Source organism: Muntiacus reevesi, chromosome 17, assembly GCF_963930625.1.
Source record: "Muntiacus reevesi chromosome 17, mMunRee1.1, whole genome shotgun sequence".
Lineage (NCBI taxonomy): Eukaryota > Metazoa > Chordata > Mammalia > Artiodactyla > Cervidae > Muntiacus > Muntiacus reevesi.
Window position 1 is genome coordinate 7,162,181 of NC_089265.1, and position 17,210 is coordinate 7,179,390.

General features: G+C 45.0%; 1 protein-coding gene across 2 annotated transcripts in view; it reads right to left on the bottom strand.

Annotated features, from left to right (window-relative positions):
- The window catches only part of GATA4 (GATA binding protein 4), a 45,941-nt gene extending 28,967 nt beyond the window's left edge, over positions 1-16,974 (bottom strand). For both annotated transcript variants that reach the window (XM_065908243.1, XM_065908242.1), the window contains exon 1: positions 16,359-16,974. In XM_065908243.1, the coding sequence (XP_065764315.1) occupies positions 16,359-16,974 (616 nt within the window). The remainder of the gene's footprint in view (positions 1-16,358) is intronic.
- Positions 16,975-17,210: the final 236 nt, after the last annotated feature.

A 17,210-nucleotide genomic window follows, 5' to 3' on the forward strand; every position in this document is an offset into this window, starting at 1 on the left:
CTTGATGTGGATGAAAGGATTTAAAGATGTAAAGATGCATGAGAGATGTAAAATGGTGCAGTTGCCATGGAAATCAGTATAGTCGTACCTCAAAAACCACACACAACTACCACATGATCCAGCAATTTCACTTCTGGGTATATTCCCAAAAGGAGTGAAAGCAGGAACTTGCATAGATATTGGTGCATCTGTGGGCAAACAGCATGATTCACAAGAGTCCAAAGGCAGAATAACCCAAGTGTCCACCAATAGGTGAATGGATAAATAAAATGTGGTCTATCCATGCAATGGAATATTATTCAGTATTTAAAAAGAAGGAAAGGGAATTCATTGGTTGTCCAGTGGTTAAGACTCTGTACTTCCAATGTGGAGGCATGGGTTCAATCCCTGGTCAAGGAACTAAGACCCAGTATGCCATGTGGTGCTGCCAAAAAAGGAAGGAAATTCTGACACAGGCTTACAATGTGAATGGACCCTGTGGACATATGCTATGTGAAATAATCCAGACACAAAAGGACAAACACTGTATGATTCCACTTACATGAGGTAACTAGAATGGTCAAATTCCTAGGGACAGAAAGGAGAATGGTGGTTGCCAGGGGCTGGGAGGAGGAGGAAATGTATATAGAGTTTCATTTGGGGGAGATGAAAAAGTTCTGGAGATGGAAGTGGTGATGGACGTGTGAACATGTAGACTCACTTAGTGCCACTGAAATGACAGCTAAAAATTGTTAAAAAGGTCAGTCTTATGCTGTGTACATTTTACAACAGTTAATACAAAAGGGGCAAAAAGGGAAGCGAAAGTCTTTCAGTCCTAAATTTGAATTGGAAGTATTAGCTTCACCACATGATATATTTTATCTTATCTTCAGGTGGACAGGGGAAGTATTTCCTATCTCTCTATACTGAATGACTCATCCAATAGCAAAGAGTTCAACTAGCAGAGCCAACTCTAAGAGTGGTGTCCAGACACCATTTCTCATTAAAAGGAGTCAGTGTTTCTTGGAGACATGGCCAAACCCAGGTCTGGGAGGAGGAAGTGCATAAGGAGAACTTGGAACATTTTATAGTATGCAAATCAGGAAAGGATCAAGCCAAGATTTTGTCAAAAGAACTCAGGAGACAATTTGAACAAGTTCCCTCTGGCAAAGATGGGACAGTGTAAGCATCAATTAGGATAATAAGGACATAGACTAAAACACATCAAGTATGTTTAAATCCATGAGTTCTTAATTATACTAGAAAGCTTTTATTTCACTAGTAATCTTGGAAAGGATGCTAGTGAATGAATTCATTATTTTGAACATTGAAAAGTAAAGTGAAAGAAGCAAGCATTTATCCTACCTTTCTTATATAAACTGTATCTCAGAGTAACCAAATATTTGATAAATTAAACAGTCTTTTAGCTGTTATAGATGTATTTCAGCTAATAGATGAAGAAGGAATGAGAGTATTAGAATGTTACCATTTGCAACCCCTAAAAAAATAACAGATCTAGGCAATGACCATTAGCTGTTGAATGTACTCTAGCCAATTTTTCCAATCACAGATGTACACAAAAAAACCAGGATGGGGGTCCTCTTTCATGGTGCAATGGATGAGAATCCGCCTGCCAATGCAGGGAACATGGGTTCAATCCCTGGTCCAGGAAGATCCCACATGCCTCGGAACATCTAAGCCCAAGTGCCACAACTACTAAGCCTGCGTGCTACAACTATAGAAGCCTGTGCGCTCTAGAGCCTGTGCGCTGCAAAAGAGTAGCCCCCACTCTCTGCAACTAGGGAAAGCCTGCTCACTGCAATGAAGATCCAGCACAACCGAAAACAAATAAATAATTCGTTTTTTAAAAAAACAAAAACACGGGACACATTAAATGAAGGGAATACAATCAACAAAATTCAGGTTGTGGGGAAACCTAATGGAAAAGCCTAGTTTCTTTAGCAAACATTGCTGCTGTTCATTTGCTAAGTTGTGTCCGACTCCTTGTGACCCCATGGACTCCTTTCACCACGCTCCTCAGTCTATGGGATTGCCCAGGTAAGAATACTGGAGTGGTTGCCATTTCCTTCTCCAGGGATCTTTCCAGACCAGGAATTGAACCCACATCTCCTGCGTTGGCAGGCAGATTCTTTATCACTGAGCTACCAGGGAAGCCTAGCAAATATATTCCAAGAAAAAGAAGAGTGAAAGAGGGAACTACAGGTTAAAAGAATCTTAAGAGACATATCAACAGAGGAAATGAATGGTCCGGATTTCAACAAACTGGTAAAGAAAATTAGACAAATGGGAAATCTGAACACCAATTAGATATTTAATATTAAGGTGTGATGGTTAATTTGTATCAGAGTGATGCTAATCCTCAGGCTACATTTTTTTCAGTGTCCTCATATCTTTTAGAGATATTTACAAAGTATTTCGAGATAAAATGATAAGTTGTCTAGGATTTCCTTCAAAATAACATAGTATGAGGGATGGGGGAGATACAGATGAAATACAGCTGGTCTTGAGTCGACATTTGTTGAAGCTAAGGGGATGAGTAGTTACTCTCAATTTTGCATATGTTTGGAAATTAACATATTTTTTAAAATGTGTTTAAAAGGCAAGAAGTGACCTTAAAATCTTCATCTTCACCTCTAACCCCCCTGGGAAGTAGATGCTATGGCCTCTGGCTTTGCACACCTGCATAAACAGTAATTTCCCCTGTCATTATCTGTATTCCTATTCAGGACACTCCTGGTCCCTACATTTAGAGACAGAATCACTAAGAAGGGAGTGGGGTTACAAAAGAGGGTGGGACTCCACCTCTGAGGTCAGATTAGCCACATCCCCATCCTTCCCAGGGCAGGGAATCTGGGTTTGGGAACTAGAATCAACCTGGATTTTTCCCCCTTCTACCTCGGCATGGACACAAGCCACAGTCACACTGTGCCCTACTCTAAAGCAGGCATAAACACACAACAGCTCCTCGACATCCTACACTGTGTCTCTTCCTTTCCATATGAGAGCTCTCTCTAATTGGGAACAGGTCGGCGGCTCAGTGGTCCAGAATCTGCCTGTCAATGCAGGAGACACAGGAAACTTGGGTTGGATCCCTGGGTCGGGAAGATCTCCTGGAGGAGGGCATGGCAACCTGCTCCAGGATTCTTGCCTAGGAAATCCCATGGAGAGAGGAGACTGACGGGCTACAGTCCATGAGGTCCCAAAGACTCAGACACGACTGAGCATGCATACACACAGAAATGCAGAGGGAAGGTTATCATCACCCTGCAAGAGTGCGGCAAAACAAAACAAACTCATTTTAACCTTTCTATACTATAACCAAAGTGATAGGTCCAAAATGCTACCTGAATCCTGCCCCTCCACTGTCTGAGTCTTGCCTTCCCAAGGTCAAGTCTGAACTCTCCAGATGCCTCTGCTGGCCGCATGCTCCCTATGCTTCACCCTCAACACTGCAGAAAAGCCAACTCAAGAGCCTCAGCTTACCATGTCCTTCCCCCACAGGCAGCAAACTCCTAATCTTCCTTTCAGACCCCCTGTAGGAGTCCACGCCTGCAGGAAGCGGGTCTCTACCAGTTTAAGCATCCTGGGCTCTAGAGGAACACAGCTTTACCCCGCTGAGTAAATCTGAGTAAATCTCAGTGTGCGCTCCACACACTGAGATCTTCACTTTTTTTTTTTTTTTTTTAATCTCCCCTGCAAGACGGTAAGCTGTTGGGAAGCAAAGACAACCTTGTTCATTTTCAATCTCCAAAGCCTAACATGCACTCAGCTCCCAGGAAGCAGGGGGAAAAAAATCTGTTGGCTGGTTGGCTGATGAGACAAATGATGTGTCTGGTACTGGTGTCGGTAGCAGAGCTCTACCCTCTGCAGGCCTCCAAGAACCTCAGGTACTGAATGGGTTTGGTTAACAACAGAGAAAAAACCAAAGGGACCACACACTGAGACCCCAGCACTGGATCATTCAACCCATGCTTTCCCACAGAGGCTTTTACCTTCTCCTATTTTATTTTGTGTAAGAAAAAATAAAATTAACCCATCAAACCTGAAATTTCAGATACCATTGCTTAAAATGGGATTCTCAGGTGGCGCTAGTGGTAAAGAACCTGACTGCCAAAGCAGGAGAACATAAGAGAATGTAAGGGAATGTTCGATCCCTGGGTCGGGAAGATACCCTGGACGTGGGTGTGGCAACCCGCTCCAGTATTCTTGCCTGGAGAATCCCATGGACAGAGGAGCCTGGCGGGTTATGGTCTATGGGGTCACAAAGAGTGGGACATGACTGAGGCTACTTAGCACACACACATGCAGTCATGGAGACCTACGCTACCCAGACTGAATGGAATCGAGTGGAAGCCCAGCAAGCTCGGAAGATGACATGTACCACTGCTGTGAGGAAAGATAAAGCCAGAGAACTGTTCTAATGGGCGATGCCATAGGATCCTGGATTTTTTAAGTTTATTTATTTACTTCCACCACGCGGCTTGCAGGATCTTAGTTCCCTGACCAGGGTTTCTTTGTCTTTTTAATTTGGCTGTGCTGGGTCTTGGCTGTGGCACGTGGGCTGTTAGTTGCAGCATGCAGAATCTAGTTCACTGGCCAGGAATCAAATCTGGGCCCCATACACTGGGAGCGTGGAGTCTGAAACACTGGACTGCCAGGGAATTCCCCAGACCCTGGATTTTTAAATACCCTTTTCTCACTATTTCTGTTCCTGGCCTGATTTCTTAACCTTGACAATGCAGATGCTCAAACTAAGAGAGGCTTTAGTAAGCTGGCCAAAGTCACAGAGCAGGAAGATGAGAGCATGAGGCAGAATTGCAGGGACTCGGTGCCAGACCGATGTGCCTTCACCTCGACGCCCTCCCCTTCTGAAAAGTGGGTTGAAAGCAGCACCCTCACATTTCCCGCATGTCAGAGCCTCAAAAATCAACACAGCCTGTAGCTGGTCACCTCATTGCAGAGGGCAACCACTTAAAACTTAGAAAAATGCCCTAGCTTTAAAATGGCTATGCATAGCATACTGTAAGATTGGAAAACTATGCTCCCATTTGATTGACTATTTATTATTGCCCATTCTTTCAGTCATTTTCCCAGTTCTCCTCTATTTAAGGCAGTGGCCCCCAAACTTTTTGGCACCAGGGTCTGTTTTCGTGGAAGACAGTTTTTCCACAGACAGTGCAGGGGGATGGTTTGGGGATGATTCCATTGCATTATTACATTTATTGTGCACTTTATTTCTATTCTTACAGAAATAATCATTTCTATTATTATTATATCAGTTCCACCTTAGATCATCAGGTATTAGATCCCAGAGGTTGAGGACCCCTGATTTAAGAGATCAGTCTTTAGGAGCCAGTCTGGGTCACTAATCTTATAAAAACTTTCTTCAATGTTTAAATAACTAAACAGTAACTTTTTATGACTGTTTAAATATATAGACATACACATGCCTGTATATGGTAACTAAGAAGTCAAGGATTAATGCCTAACAGTGGTTATCTTTGGACGGTAAGATTACAAACTCTGTGCATTGGTTTATAAGAGTTTTTCATTTCTCCATAGTAAATACACACTGTTTAATAAAATAAAAATAATTAAGCTTTATTGATACTATTTTTTAAAAAACAGTTTTTCTGAAGTCATCTTTGACCTAGAAAATATTTTCTTTTCTCAAATAAGCAGTATTTCCCTATTAAATGTACACTCGGAGAGAACCACATTCTTTATTTAGGGTCAAGTTAAGTTCTCTCTATATGCTAGCGAAAGGTTTTATTTGTTGTTTGTTTTCCCCACCTACTCAATTTTGATGGGTAACCTGTATTATTGCCTCTCTTTACCTGGCTTGATTTATGATCTTGGAAGTCAGGTCATTCTCTGCTGGGTCGAAGAAAGAAGGGGAAAAAAAAAGGTCTCCCCACCTAATACCTGATAAAATATCTGAAAAGGTCATTGCAGACCTTGACAGAAACACATACAACTTCAACCCAATCTGATAAAACAGCAACTTGAAAACTTTTATCAGAAGAAAATGTAACTTGCCATTTCCCAGCTCAATTGACTGAACTGTTTTTTAAATCTGAAATGACAGACATCACAAGATAGGAAAAGCTGCAGATAAGAAGCCAAATTGGGTTGTCTTGAATCAGATCGGATTGTCTGCCTGGGTTCAAACTCCCACACCTGCTCTGAATGTGTCAATGAGAGTCTCTTGGCATGGTCCCCGAGGGGTTTGGAAACATTGCAAAAGTGGTGAACTTTGAGACTTCAGCGTTTATTCTGCGATTATAATTAACCTGCTCACCAGTTGCTATCGATCAATACTGAATAGTGCTGATAAAAGTCTGACTGGATTTCTAGAAGTAGAAATAGGGATTTAAACTAGGAAGAAAAAAGGAAGATCAAAATAATATGTTAAGGACCGAATTCAATTTTAAGAAGCAAAACTGGATCTGTGACTGAGAACTCTCAAAACCTGTAGCTTAATAATCCTCAAAACTTCCCACCCGATTCTGGTGGGAACTCCCTGATTTCTCATCCTCCAAAAATAAAGTCAATCTATGACGATTCAACACAGAGCGACAGCCTTATGTTCTTTGTTCATTCCACTTGCAAAGGGTGAACCAAATGGAATGGATTACCTGTCTGGATTATATGCCTCCTTTGGCAGAAAAAAAAAAAAAGATTATTTAAAGACATGAAGGCAATTCGAGGGCTCTTGCAAAGTACTGAAGGCCAGAAAACCCAATTCCCTTCATTCAGATAAGAGGCTTGAATATCCTGGCTCAGTTTTGATTACAGAGCAGTAATAGATAAAACCCTAGGCCCCCTGCCAGAAACAAGAAAGCTTCTACTGATGGCTTCTGTGATCAGCTCAGACCAAGTCCATGGGCTTTTCCAGCCTAGGGTTTTATCCACTATCTTGATCCAGGCCTCTATTGACATGTTCACTATACAATATAATTACTGTGATTCCCCTCTTTCTTTCTCAGCTCTGACCTTCAAAGAAAAGGCAATACAGAAAAGACAACTCTAGTTTTCTTTGAGGAAAACGATTTTTGTGCGAGGCATATGGTTTTGCCCTTCCTCTGCAGGCAACAGTCCCCACAAATAAGAAGACTTTTCTAGTTTGGAGAGCCTCAATTCTGGGCACTCTCTCTTTTAATTCTCTACACGCCCAAACCAGGATGCTGAAGGAAGCTTCTCTGAAGCGGGGACTCCTGGCATAATGAGTCCTGCAGCATCCAAGTGAGATGGAGAGACATTGGTAGGAAACAGGAAAACACAGAAAAGAAACCACAGCGGGGAGAGAGAGCAGGTGGAGAACAAAGTAATACACACTCCTGAAGTTGACCTGAGACCTTTGACCACTACAGACCTTCTGGATCTGAAAGGATGAGTGCCCTTCAACTTGGCAAGTGAAAGGGTGGCAAACGGGGAGAAAGCACATTCCTGGAAATTGAGACCTACCTGGGTTCTAAGCCAGACCTATTGTCTGCCACCAGAGAGAACTGGGACAGGTTAATCTTTCTGAGCACCAGTTTCTCCTTCTGCAAAACGGAGGTCACAGCACCTAATTCTCAAGAAGAACTTACAGGTCGCTCTCACCTGACAACTTCCTCATGGGATGGATTCAGCTTACTTGCATATATGCACTATGGGCTGTGCTGTGCCTGGTCACTCGGTCGTGTGCAGCTCTTTGCAACCCCCCGGACTGTAGCCCGCCAGGCTCCTCTGTCCATGGGGATCCTCCAGACAAGAATACTGGAGTGGGATGCCATGTCTGCTTCCAGAGGATCTTTCCAACCCAGGGATCGAACCAGGGTCTCGTGCATTACAGGCAGATTCTTTACCAGCTGAGCTACAAGGGAAGCCCCATATGCATGATACAGGCATTGTGTGTGTGTGTGTGTATAGTACAAGATATAGGTTCCTATCCCTAAAATTTTGTTAGCTGGTTTCCAACCATTAATGTACCCAAACTTGTAAACTTCTTTTGTATAAATTAAAATACTTCAGAGGTTACTCTTATTATAACCCCATTCATATTATCTTCCCTTACTCTCTTTAGAAAGAAACAGAACAGCTCTAAACAGAAGAATAGTTTTATTAGCCAATAAAACATTTAAATAATCCTGCCTGGAGAGTATTACCTGAGACCACTTCATGGGCCATGGCAGGGCAATATAACAGAGTGATACTTTCCAAGCCACGAGAGAGACTTATCACCCGCAACTTATGCAGGACTGCACGTCAAAGAAGTCACCAGCAGACAAACACTTTGGGATGTCAAAAAGGCCCCTTCAAGATCTTAAAACAGCAGTATCCCGGGACCTGGAAGAATTGCCCACTTCTAGAGCAAAGCATTGGAAAAACTAGGGGTCCTTTCTCTTTCTTAAGCAAACAGAAGCAACAATATTTGCAACCTGCTTCAGCTCTAAGTTCAGTACACCTTAAAGGTCTTAAAAGGACAGGCTGAAAGGAAGTGGTTACCTTGCCCTGGTGGAAGGTAATTTGGTTTTCTAACACAATCCCATCACTGCCCTGGGTTATTAGTTTTTCTGGTTCTAGACCCAATATAATCTGAGTGAGAAGTACCCACACCAAGAATGGTGGCCAGTGTATGTACCAGTGAGGGCATCTTAGAAAGTCATGTCAGTTGGGGGGGTGGGGGGGGAGTGGCATCTGACAATTGCAGACTGAGATCTGCTTCCAGAAGACATTACTGAGGCTCGGATAAGGGTTTTTGGACCCCTCAGTAAAGCAATCACATGTTGAATAAGCAAAACCCAGCAACATTCAATAAACAACAGTTTATGCTTTAAAGTGCTTTTCCTGTGCATCCATAAGCTCTAAATATAGAACTCTATTTTTTTTTAAAGAAGGAAGACTTTCAGGAAGTTAATTCATGAATACTTATGTGCCTTTAAAATTTTAACTGGCTTAGTGTTTTTTTAAACTGGTAATATAGTCATATGAATCCAAATTAAAAAGGTTCCATGCGTCCACAGCAGCACAAGTCACAAGTCAAGAGGAGGAGACAACTTGTGTCCCTGACAGACAGAAAAACAAAACGCAGTACAAACACTGGAATGTTGTTCAGCATTAAAAAGAAAGAAAGTTATTTCACAGGCTACAACATGGGTGAAACTGGAGGACATTCCGTTGCTGCTGTTGTTAGTTACTCAGGGTTCAACTCTTTGTGATCCCATGGATTTTGTAACCCGCCATGGGATTTTCCAGGCAAGAATACTGGAGTGGTTAACCATTCCCTTCTCCAGGGATCGAACCCGCATCTCCTGCATTACAGGCAGATTCCTTACCACTGAGCCACCAGGGAAGACCATAAGTGAAATTAGCCAGTCACACCAAGATGAATACTGTTTGATTTCCACTTACATGAGGGATCTAAAGTAGTCAAAATCATGGAGACAGAAAGGCAGTTACCAAGGGTTGGTAGGGAGGTGAAATTTGGAGTTGCTGTTTAATGGGTATGGAGTTTCAGTTTTGCAAGACAAAAGAAAAATCTGAAAATCTGTTTTACAACAATCTAAAAACAACTTAGGCTTTCCAGGTGGCTCAGTGGTAAAGAATCTGCCCGTCATTGTAGGAGATGGCGGTTCAATCCCTGGGTTCTAAAGATTCCCTGGAGGAAGAAATGGCAATTCACTCCAGTATTCTTGCCTGGGAACTTCCATGGACAGAGGAGCCTGGTGGGTTGAAGTCCCTGGGGTCACAAAGAGTTGGACATGACTGAGCATTCACACACAACAACACTGCTGAACTGCACACTTAAAAATGGTTCAGATGGTAAAGAAAATCAACTCTGAATATTCAGTGGAAGGACTGAAGCTGAAGCTGAAGCTCCAATACTTTGGCCACCTGATGTGAGGAGCCGACTCATTGGAAAAGACCCTGATGCTGGGAAAGACTGAGGGCATGAGGAGAAGGGGACGACAGAGGATGAGATGGTTGGATGGCATCACTGACTCAATGTGCATGAATTTGAGCAGACTTTGGGAGACAGTGGAGGACAGAGGAGCCTGGTGTGCTGCAGTCAGCCCATGGTGTTGAAAATAGACGTGACTTAGCCACTGAACAAGAACAAAATGGTAAAAAACAAAACAAATAAACTTTCACTTTAACCTCCCTGGATGTTAAATGTATTTCTTGCTATTTAATGGGTTAATAAAGAAGCACAAAAATGACAATGAAAAATGGTTAAGATGGTTAAAAACTCAAAATGTTCCAAAGCATATATGGTGAAAGTCCCTTTCCCCTCAACCCCTCCATCCCAATGGGCAAGCATTCACAAATTCCTTGTGAATAGTTCCACAGAGAAATTAAATATTTGCAAATGTACATAATTTTTTCTTGTCCTTTTTTTTAAAAAAAAAACAAAAACAAATACACACACATCCTGCACTTGTAAATGTCTTGGAGAGGATTCCAAGATTATTCTAAGTTCGTTGCATAATGAACTTTCTAACTTTTTCTGGAGAGCTTTTTGCATATTCAAAGAATATCAATTCTTTTTTTTTTCTAAACAGTGTTAATTTTTTTTAACTTCCTAATTTTTTATGCTGACAAGATATCCTATTATTTGTATACACCTTATATAGGCAAACAGTCCCCTAAATAATGCACATTTAGATTATTTCTGATTTTGCTTGGAATAATTATTTCCAATGACAAACGCTGCTGCAACTAACTTATGTCCTTATATTTACAGAATCAATTCCTAGAAGTTAAATTTCCAGGTCAAGGGTATCAGTTTTGTAATTTGTCAGACATCACAAAGGGCTCTCCATAAAGGTTGTACCAATTTTCACTTCCATCCACAGGTATCAGAGTTCCTGTTTCCCCACCTCAGAGTATGTTTGTTTTCTTAGCTCATTTAGGGTAAAAAAAAAAATAGGGAGGGATACCAAAGAAAGTGTTATCTAAAACCGTCTCCCGTGCATCATTCCACCTGAGTGCTTAGAAAGTACCTAGCAAATGTGGCTTGGCCTTTCAATGGGACACAATTGGGCAGGTGACAAATCTTACTAGAGGCAGTAACACCCCCCTGGCTGCCCCCACACACCTTCCCCATTTAATTGGTTCTCAGGCCAGCACCAGAGTCCAGCCCCAGCTCTGACTGACCTGCTCGGGGTGGTAACCGGAAAGTTAAACAACTTTGGTTTCTCAAAGACTGACGAATCATTCTCTCGCCAAACAAGCTACTCACGAATCTATCTCACAAAGTTCCCTACATAAATGAACTGGCTCAGAAAGCAACGGGCTTTGTTGATAAGCAGTTACCAAAAGATTCTAAGAGTTTGTTTATGGTATAGGTTTGTAGAACTCACCAATGCACCATAAATAAACTCTTAGGTATTCTAAGTGAATAAGACAAAGCTTTTAAAGAAACCTCCCGCTAACACTGTTATACATGCATTTTGTTCTGTTGTTATGTTTTCTTAATCAACCCTTAAAATGATTCTAAATTATTGAGATCCTTTAAAAATATAATCACTTGTTTTTCTATTACACAAAAGAATTATTATTTCATCATAAAATATATTTCCATAGCTTTCCAGTAACATCTATCACAATGTTATTTTCTTTCAGATATATTCACATATAATTTCCGGTTTCCTTTTCAGCCTTAAGTATTTACAAGCATTAATTGGTACAAAAATCAACTTTATTGTGGTGTAATGTACACACAATAAAATGCTCCCATTTTATTTATTTTTGGCAATTTTGTTTATTTTATATACTCCCATTTTATTTAATTTTGTATTCAAGGTCTCACAGCTTGCAGGATCTCAGTTCCCCAACCGGGGACTGAAGCCACACTCTGGCAGTGAAAGTGTGGCGTCCTAACCACTGGACCACCAGGGACTTCTCAATGCTCCCATTCTATTAGTACATGTCCGCGAGTTCTGACAAACGGATGTGCCTACTTAATAGCTGTGACTGGGTCTCTACAAGGAGACAGCTATATCACCCTGCACAGCTAACTCACACGCACACCTACGTGGACCTGAGCCCTTGAAAACAGCTCCACTGGCAGATGGTCACACAGTGCACCCTTAAGAACTTTCAGTGCCCACATTCCATTTCAACAACTACAATCCCACATGTGACAGTGTTCTTCTCAAGCCTAGTATCTGTTCACATAGAGCAACACGTTAAAAGGCCACAGATTTATTGTTTTAAACCTCTTGGCCATGTTGTGTGGCATGTGGGATCTTATTCCCTGACCAGGGATCAAACCTATGCCCTCTGCAGTGGGAGCTCAGAGTCTGAACCACTGGGCCACCAGAGAAGTTCGTAAAGGCATAGGCTCTTGCATTTTAGAGACCTGTACACAGTCACTCTCTCTCTCTCTCACCTTCTCTTACCCATCCTGTGACTTCTCCACCCGAAACTGTTCCAGAGGTTTCCCAAGGCTTCCAGAACCTTCTCCCACCTCACTTACTCCTCCCCAAGGCCCTCCAGTTGCCTCTAGCAGCCCAAGTGTGTGGTTTGACCTGGGCAGAGGATTGTGGCAACTCCCTCTTGGATCTCCACTGAAATATTTGCTAAGTGCCCAGCCTCTGCCAGGCACTTAAACATGAGTGACACTCTGTACCTGGCCTCAGTAAGGTCACATAATTCCATTAGTGCAGCCTAATTCATGAATTCAATGGTGTGTCACGCACATATTGAACCTGGAATGAATTAAAGTCTATATACATTGCAGTCAAGGCAGAGTAATTCCTTCCCCCTTAGGTCCAGAGCTCTACAAAGGCCCTTGTTTGCTTTTATTACTTTGGGTTTTCCCTTATTCCAATAACCAAAAAAAGAATTCTGGCAAGATGTGAACTATTGTTAATATTAACGCTTAATACTTCATAGAAAATAAATGTATTTGCGTCGTTCTTCTCACTGAAATTAAAAACAGCTTCTGAGTGAAGGGTGAGTTAGTCTGTGTGGTTTTACCTATAGTGATAAATATATTACTTAAACAAAAACCAAACTGGGTTGTATTATTTCATGGTACCAGGCTAGGTAACTTGTAAATGAGGGCATATGTTTTCTTAATCTTTTTTTCAAATTGCAGGCACTTCTCCTGGTAAAGTTCTATTTATCCTTCAATGCCAAGTGCAGACAGTACCACTCTGGTGAAGACTTCCAGGTTCCTAGACAGAAGGGAGGCACACTTCTGTCATCTCTCCTCTGCTATCAGTTCATGGCCATAGCTCCCTGCTGAGTCACTCACTGGCCTTCATGTGTCTTTAGGGTGATCAACCATCCCCATTTGTTGGGGCCTCTCCTAGGTTTAGCATGAAACATTCCCAATCCTAAAAAAAAAAAAAAAAAAAAACCCAGTCTTGAGAAAATCAGAACTGGTCACTCTGCATGATAGCGAGTGACTGTTTAATAAAATAGCCATCATTTCTGAGATGCCAAAGCCAAGTACTTCACAAACATTACAGTATTTTTCTACTTTAAGACAACATTAAAAGTAGCTACCATCATCTCATTTTACAGAAAAAGAGAGGAGACTAAAGAGGTAAGTACCTTGCCCAAGGTCACAGAGGCACCTGGACTTGAATCTAGGTTTGCCTCTGTCACACCCCACACTGTATTGGGTCTTAGGTGTTGTGGTTATCATTTTGTTGTCTGACTCTGTGACCCCACAGACTGTAGCCCACCAGGCTCCCCTGTCCGTTGAATTTCCCAGGCAAGAATACTGCAGTGGGTTGTCATTCCTTTCTCCAGGGGATCTTTTCCACCCAGGGACTGAACCTGTGTCTCCTTCACTGACAGACAGGTTCTTTACTGCCAGGCTACCAGGGAAGCCCTTCATTGGGTCTTAGGACCTGGTGCTCATTCCACACAAGCAAGCTCTCAAAAAATATAGATTCAGTCTTCATCCTTCTACCACTCAGCATCAGTTAACATGCCAGTGATGGTCCTTGATAAAGCTATGAGGCATTTACAAGAAGGCTCATGTGATGGAAGGAACATATAAATATGCATGTACATATGCTGCTTTTAACTGGCTTTGATATAAGTGCCATGGAGAACATACTGGAGATGTGAATGCCAACAAATTCAACATGCCTCCTCCCCTCACATAGATAACATGGAACCTTTTATAACTTGACCACTTAAAACACTTGGCTGTGCCCAGAAGAGAAACTCCAACTGCTTGGCCAGAACCAACGGCTGTCTTCAGGAGGGGCTTGCTGAACTAGCAGGACACAGCACAGAGCACACTTCTCAGCAACACCAGGCTTCTCAGCAAGGATGCCGTCCCTAAACTAAAGGTCAGCTTGCTGGCACTGGAATGTGGGACACTTTATTGACTCCAATACCCTCCTGCCTGGCGGGGGTCACATTTTCTAATCTTAATACTCACTGAGTGCACTTCTCAAACAGTACTTTTTTTTTTTTTTTTTTTTTAACATTGCTGCGGCTGTAACTCTCATGACCACAAAGGATCCCCCATCTTTGGATTTCAGACTTCTCCTTCTTCCTCTAACACCAAATTCTCAGTCCAGGATCACAGGAGTTTAGGAAGCAATCTCTCCAACCCACTCCCAAATTAAAAGAAGTAAAACTACGTGAACCATTCCTATTTTAAAATGGAAGTTCTAGAGTGAGTTCTAGAGAGAACTCAGCAGAGTTCCAAGAATGGGAGTCCTCAGGGCCCCACCCCCAGTAAGCCCACCTCGAACTGCCATTGTATGGAGATGCTGACCGGCTATCTCTCAAGGTCCTCCCAGGGGCCAGCATCCTGGGGGAGGGGGGGGTCCTCCTCCCTGGGGATGGGAGGGGTGCGTCTGGCTCCCCCATGAGGGGGAAACTGGGCGCCACATCCATGGTTAATCAGTTTACCTAAGATGTGTATTTGGTCCGACACCCCTAAGGACCTTCCTAGGCCACCCAGGGTCAGAGAATAATGTAAAAACCTTCAAAGCCTGGATCCTTCTTGGAGACTGGAAACCTGGGAGGGACAAAGCTTTTCTCTTCAAAGTGAGAACAAATGCGAAAGGATTTAGCACTTAGTAGGCAGTCAATAAATGTTAACTTTATTTCTCAAGTCTGGGCTCCCCCTCCCCCTCTAAAGCCACTTCCATCCAAACCCGATTCTGTCCCTTCCTGAAATTCCACAGCACCAAAGGACTTTAGGATTCTGAATTAGTGGTGCCACTTCCTTTTCCTCTCAGCACGGAAGCCCTTCCTGGGACTTCATTTTGTTCATCTGTAAATCAGGCCAAGGGGTACACACATGCTGTCCTCAGGTCTGAAATTCAAAGGAACTATAACATTGTGCCTGTTACAATTATAACTTCTAACCCCAGCGCTAGGGACAGCAGGAGGCTGAACACGTGGTTCTGCGGCACAGCCTCCACAGGTGGGCATCATAAAGAAGCACCTGTGTGCCAGGACTTCCTATGCCCGGCTTCCTGTGTGCCAGGATACCCACCTGGGGAGCGCTTCTAACGCAGCCCTGGGCACCCCGGTCTGGCCGAGCAGCCCAAGGTCACAATACGCTCTGGCCCTGATATACGTCCCAGAGACACACCCCGGGCACTGACCCAATTCAACCCATCTCCATTGCTGTGCTTAGGCGCGCAGTCCTGTCTGACTCGCTGCGACCCCATGGACTGTAGCCCGCCAGGCTCCTCTGTCCATGGGGATTCTCCAGGCAAGAATACTGGAGTGGCTTGCCACGACCTACTCCAGGGCATCTTCCCAACCCAGGGATCGAACCCAGGTCTTCCTCATTGCAGGCCACCAGGGACGCCCTCTCCATTGCTAGGGTCCCTCATTTGTTCCCGGTGTGAAATACCCAACAGGAAAATCTGCCGCCCAGAGGGATCTTCCAACTGAGCCGCCAAATGGGGGCCAGAAGACGTTGGGCCCAAGCCATGGAATGAGTTTCCTGCGGAGGGCTGAGAGGAGGTGGGAGCAGAAAGCCGGGGGTCTCGGCGCTGTACACCAGGGGCCTCCCCAATCACCCAAAAATGGGCGCTGCCTGGGTGCCCGGCGGCCCAGACACATCCCACGCCTGGGGCCGCGCGGAGGGCTCCCTCAGCCCCCGCCACCCTGCAGTCGTCTCTCGGGCTCAGAGGCGGATGGTAGAAGGCAGGCCCGATCTCACTGAACAGAATCTGGGCTCCTTGGAGCTGTGACCTTCGCCGCCACCATCGCCCAGGCCGCCCGGTTCGGCCTCCCGGTGTGCTTTCCTTGGAAACTCACGCATCCCTTCTATCTTCTGCCCCCACCCCCACATATTTGTGAAAAATTAAATGCCCCAAACAGGGCTCGGGGCTGCCTGTTCCGGCCCCGGTACTCGCGCGGCATGCAGCACTCACCGAGATTGGGGTGTCGCGCGGCGGGGTTGGCTCGGCCGGGCAGGCTGTGCAGGACCGGGCTGTCGAAGGGTCCGGCGGAGGCGGCGGCGGCCGCGGCCCAGGACGCGCCCACGTCGGCCATGTAGGCGGGGTAGGGGCTGGAGTAGGAGCCCGCGAAGCCGGCTCGCCCGTACTGCTCGCGGCCCGCCAGGCCCGCGCCGGCAGCCGCGCCGCCACTGCTGTAGGCCGCAGCTTCCCGGGCCGCGGCGGCGGCGGCGGCGGCAGCCAGGGAGCCGGTGGTGCCCGGGAAGGAGAAGCGCGGCGACACGGGCGGCGGGGTGTAGGCGGCGCCCTCGGCTCCCGCCTGGCTCCAGCCTGGGCTGCCCTGCTGCGTCCCGGGCCCCGCGCCCGACGGCGCGGCTCCCGAGCTGCCGCCCGAGGCGGCCCCGGCGGCCGCGCCCCCGCCTCCGCCCTGGAGGTAGGACAGGCCGAGCACCGAGGAGGGCACCCGCGGCGTGGGCACGTAGACCGGCGAGGACGCGGCGCCCGCCCCGTGCATGAAGGCGCCCGGGCCGCCCGCCTCGTAGGGCCCGGGCGGGGGGCCGTGGTTGGCGGCCATGGCCAGGCTCTGGTACATCGCCCCCCGCGCGCTCGCAGCGTCCGAGTCCTCGGGCCGAGGAGCAATGCGGAGAGAGAAAACAGTAACACACAAATAAAAACAAACAAAAAAACAAACGAATAACGTACAGGGGAGGGGCTGTCAAAAATCCCGAAGATCAAAAATCAAAGGTCAAAAAAAAAAAAAACCACAAATCCTTCAAAAATATATACATATTAAATCCAGCGTTGAGCAAAAAGACTCTGAGGTTCTGG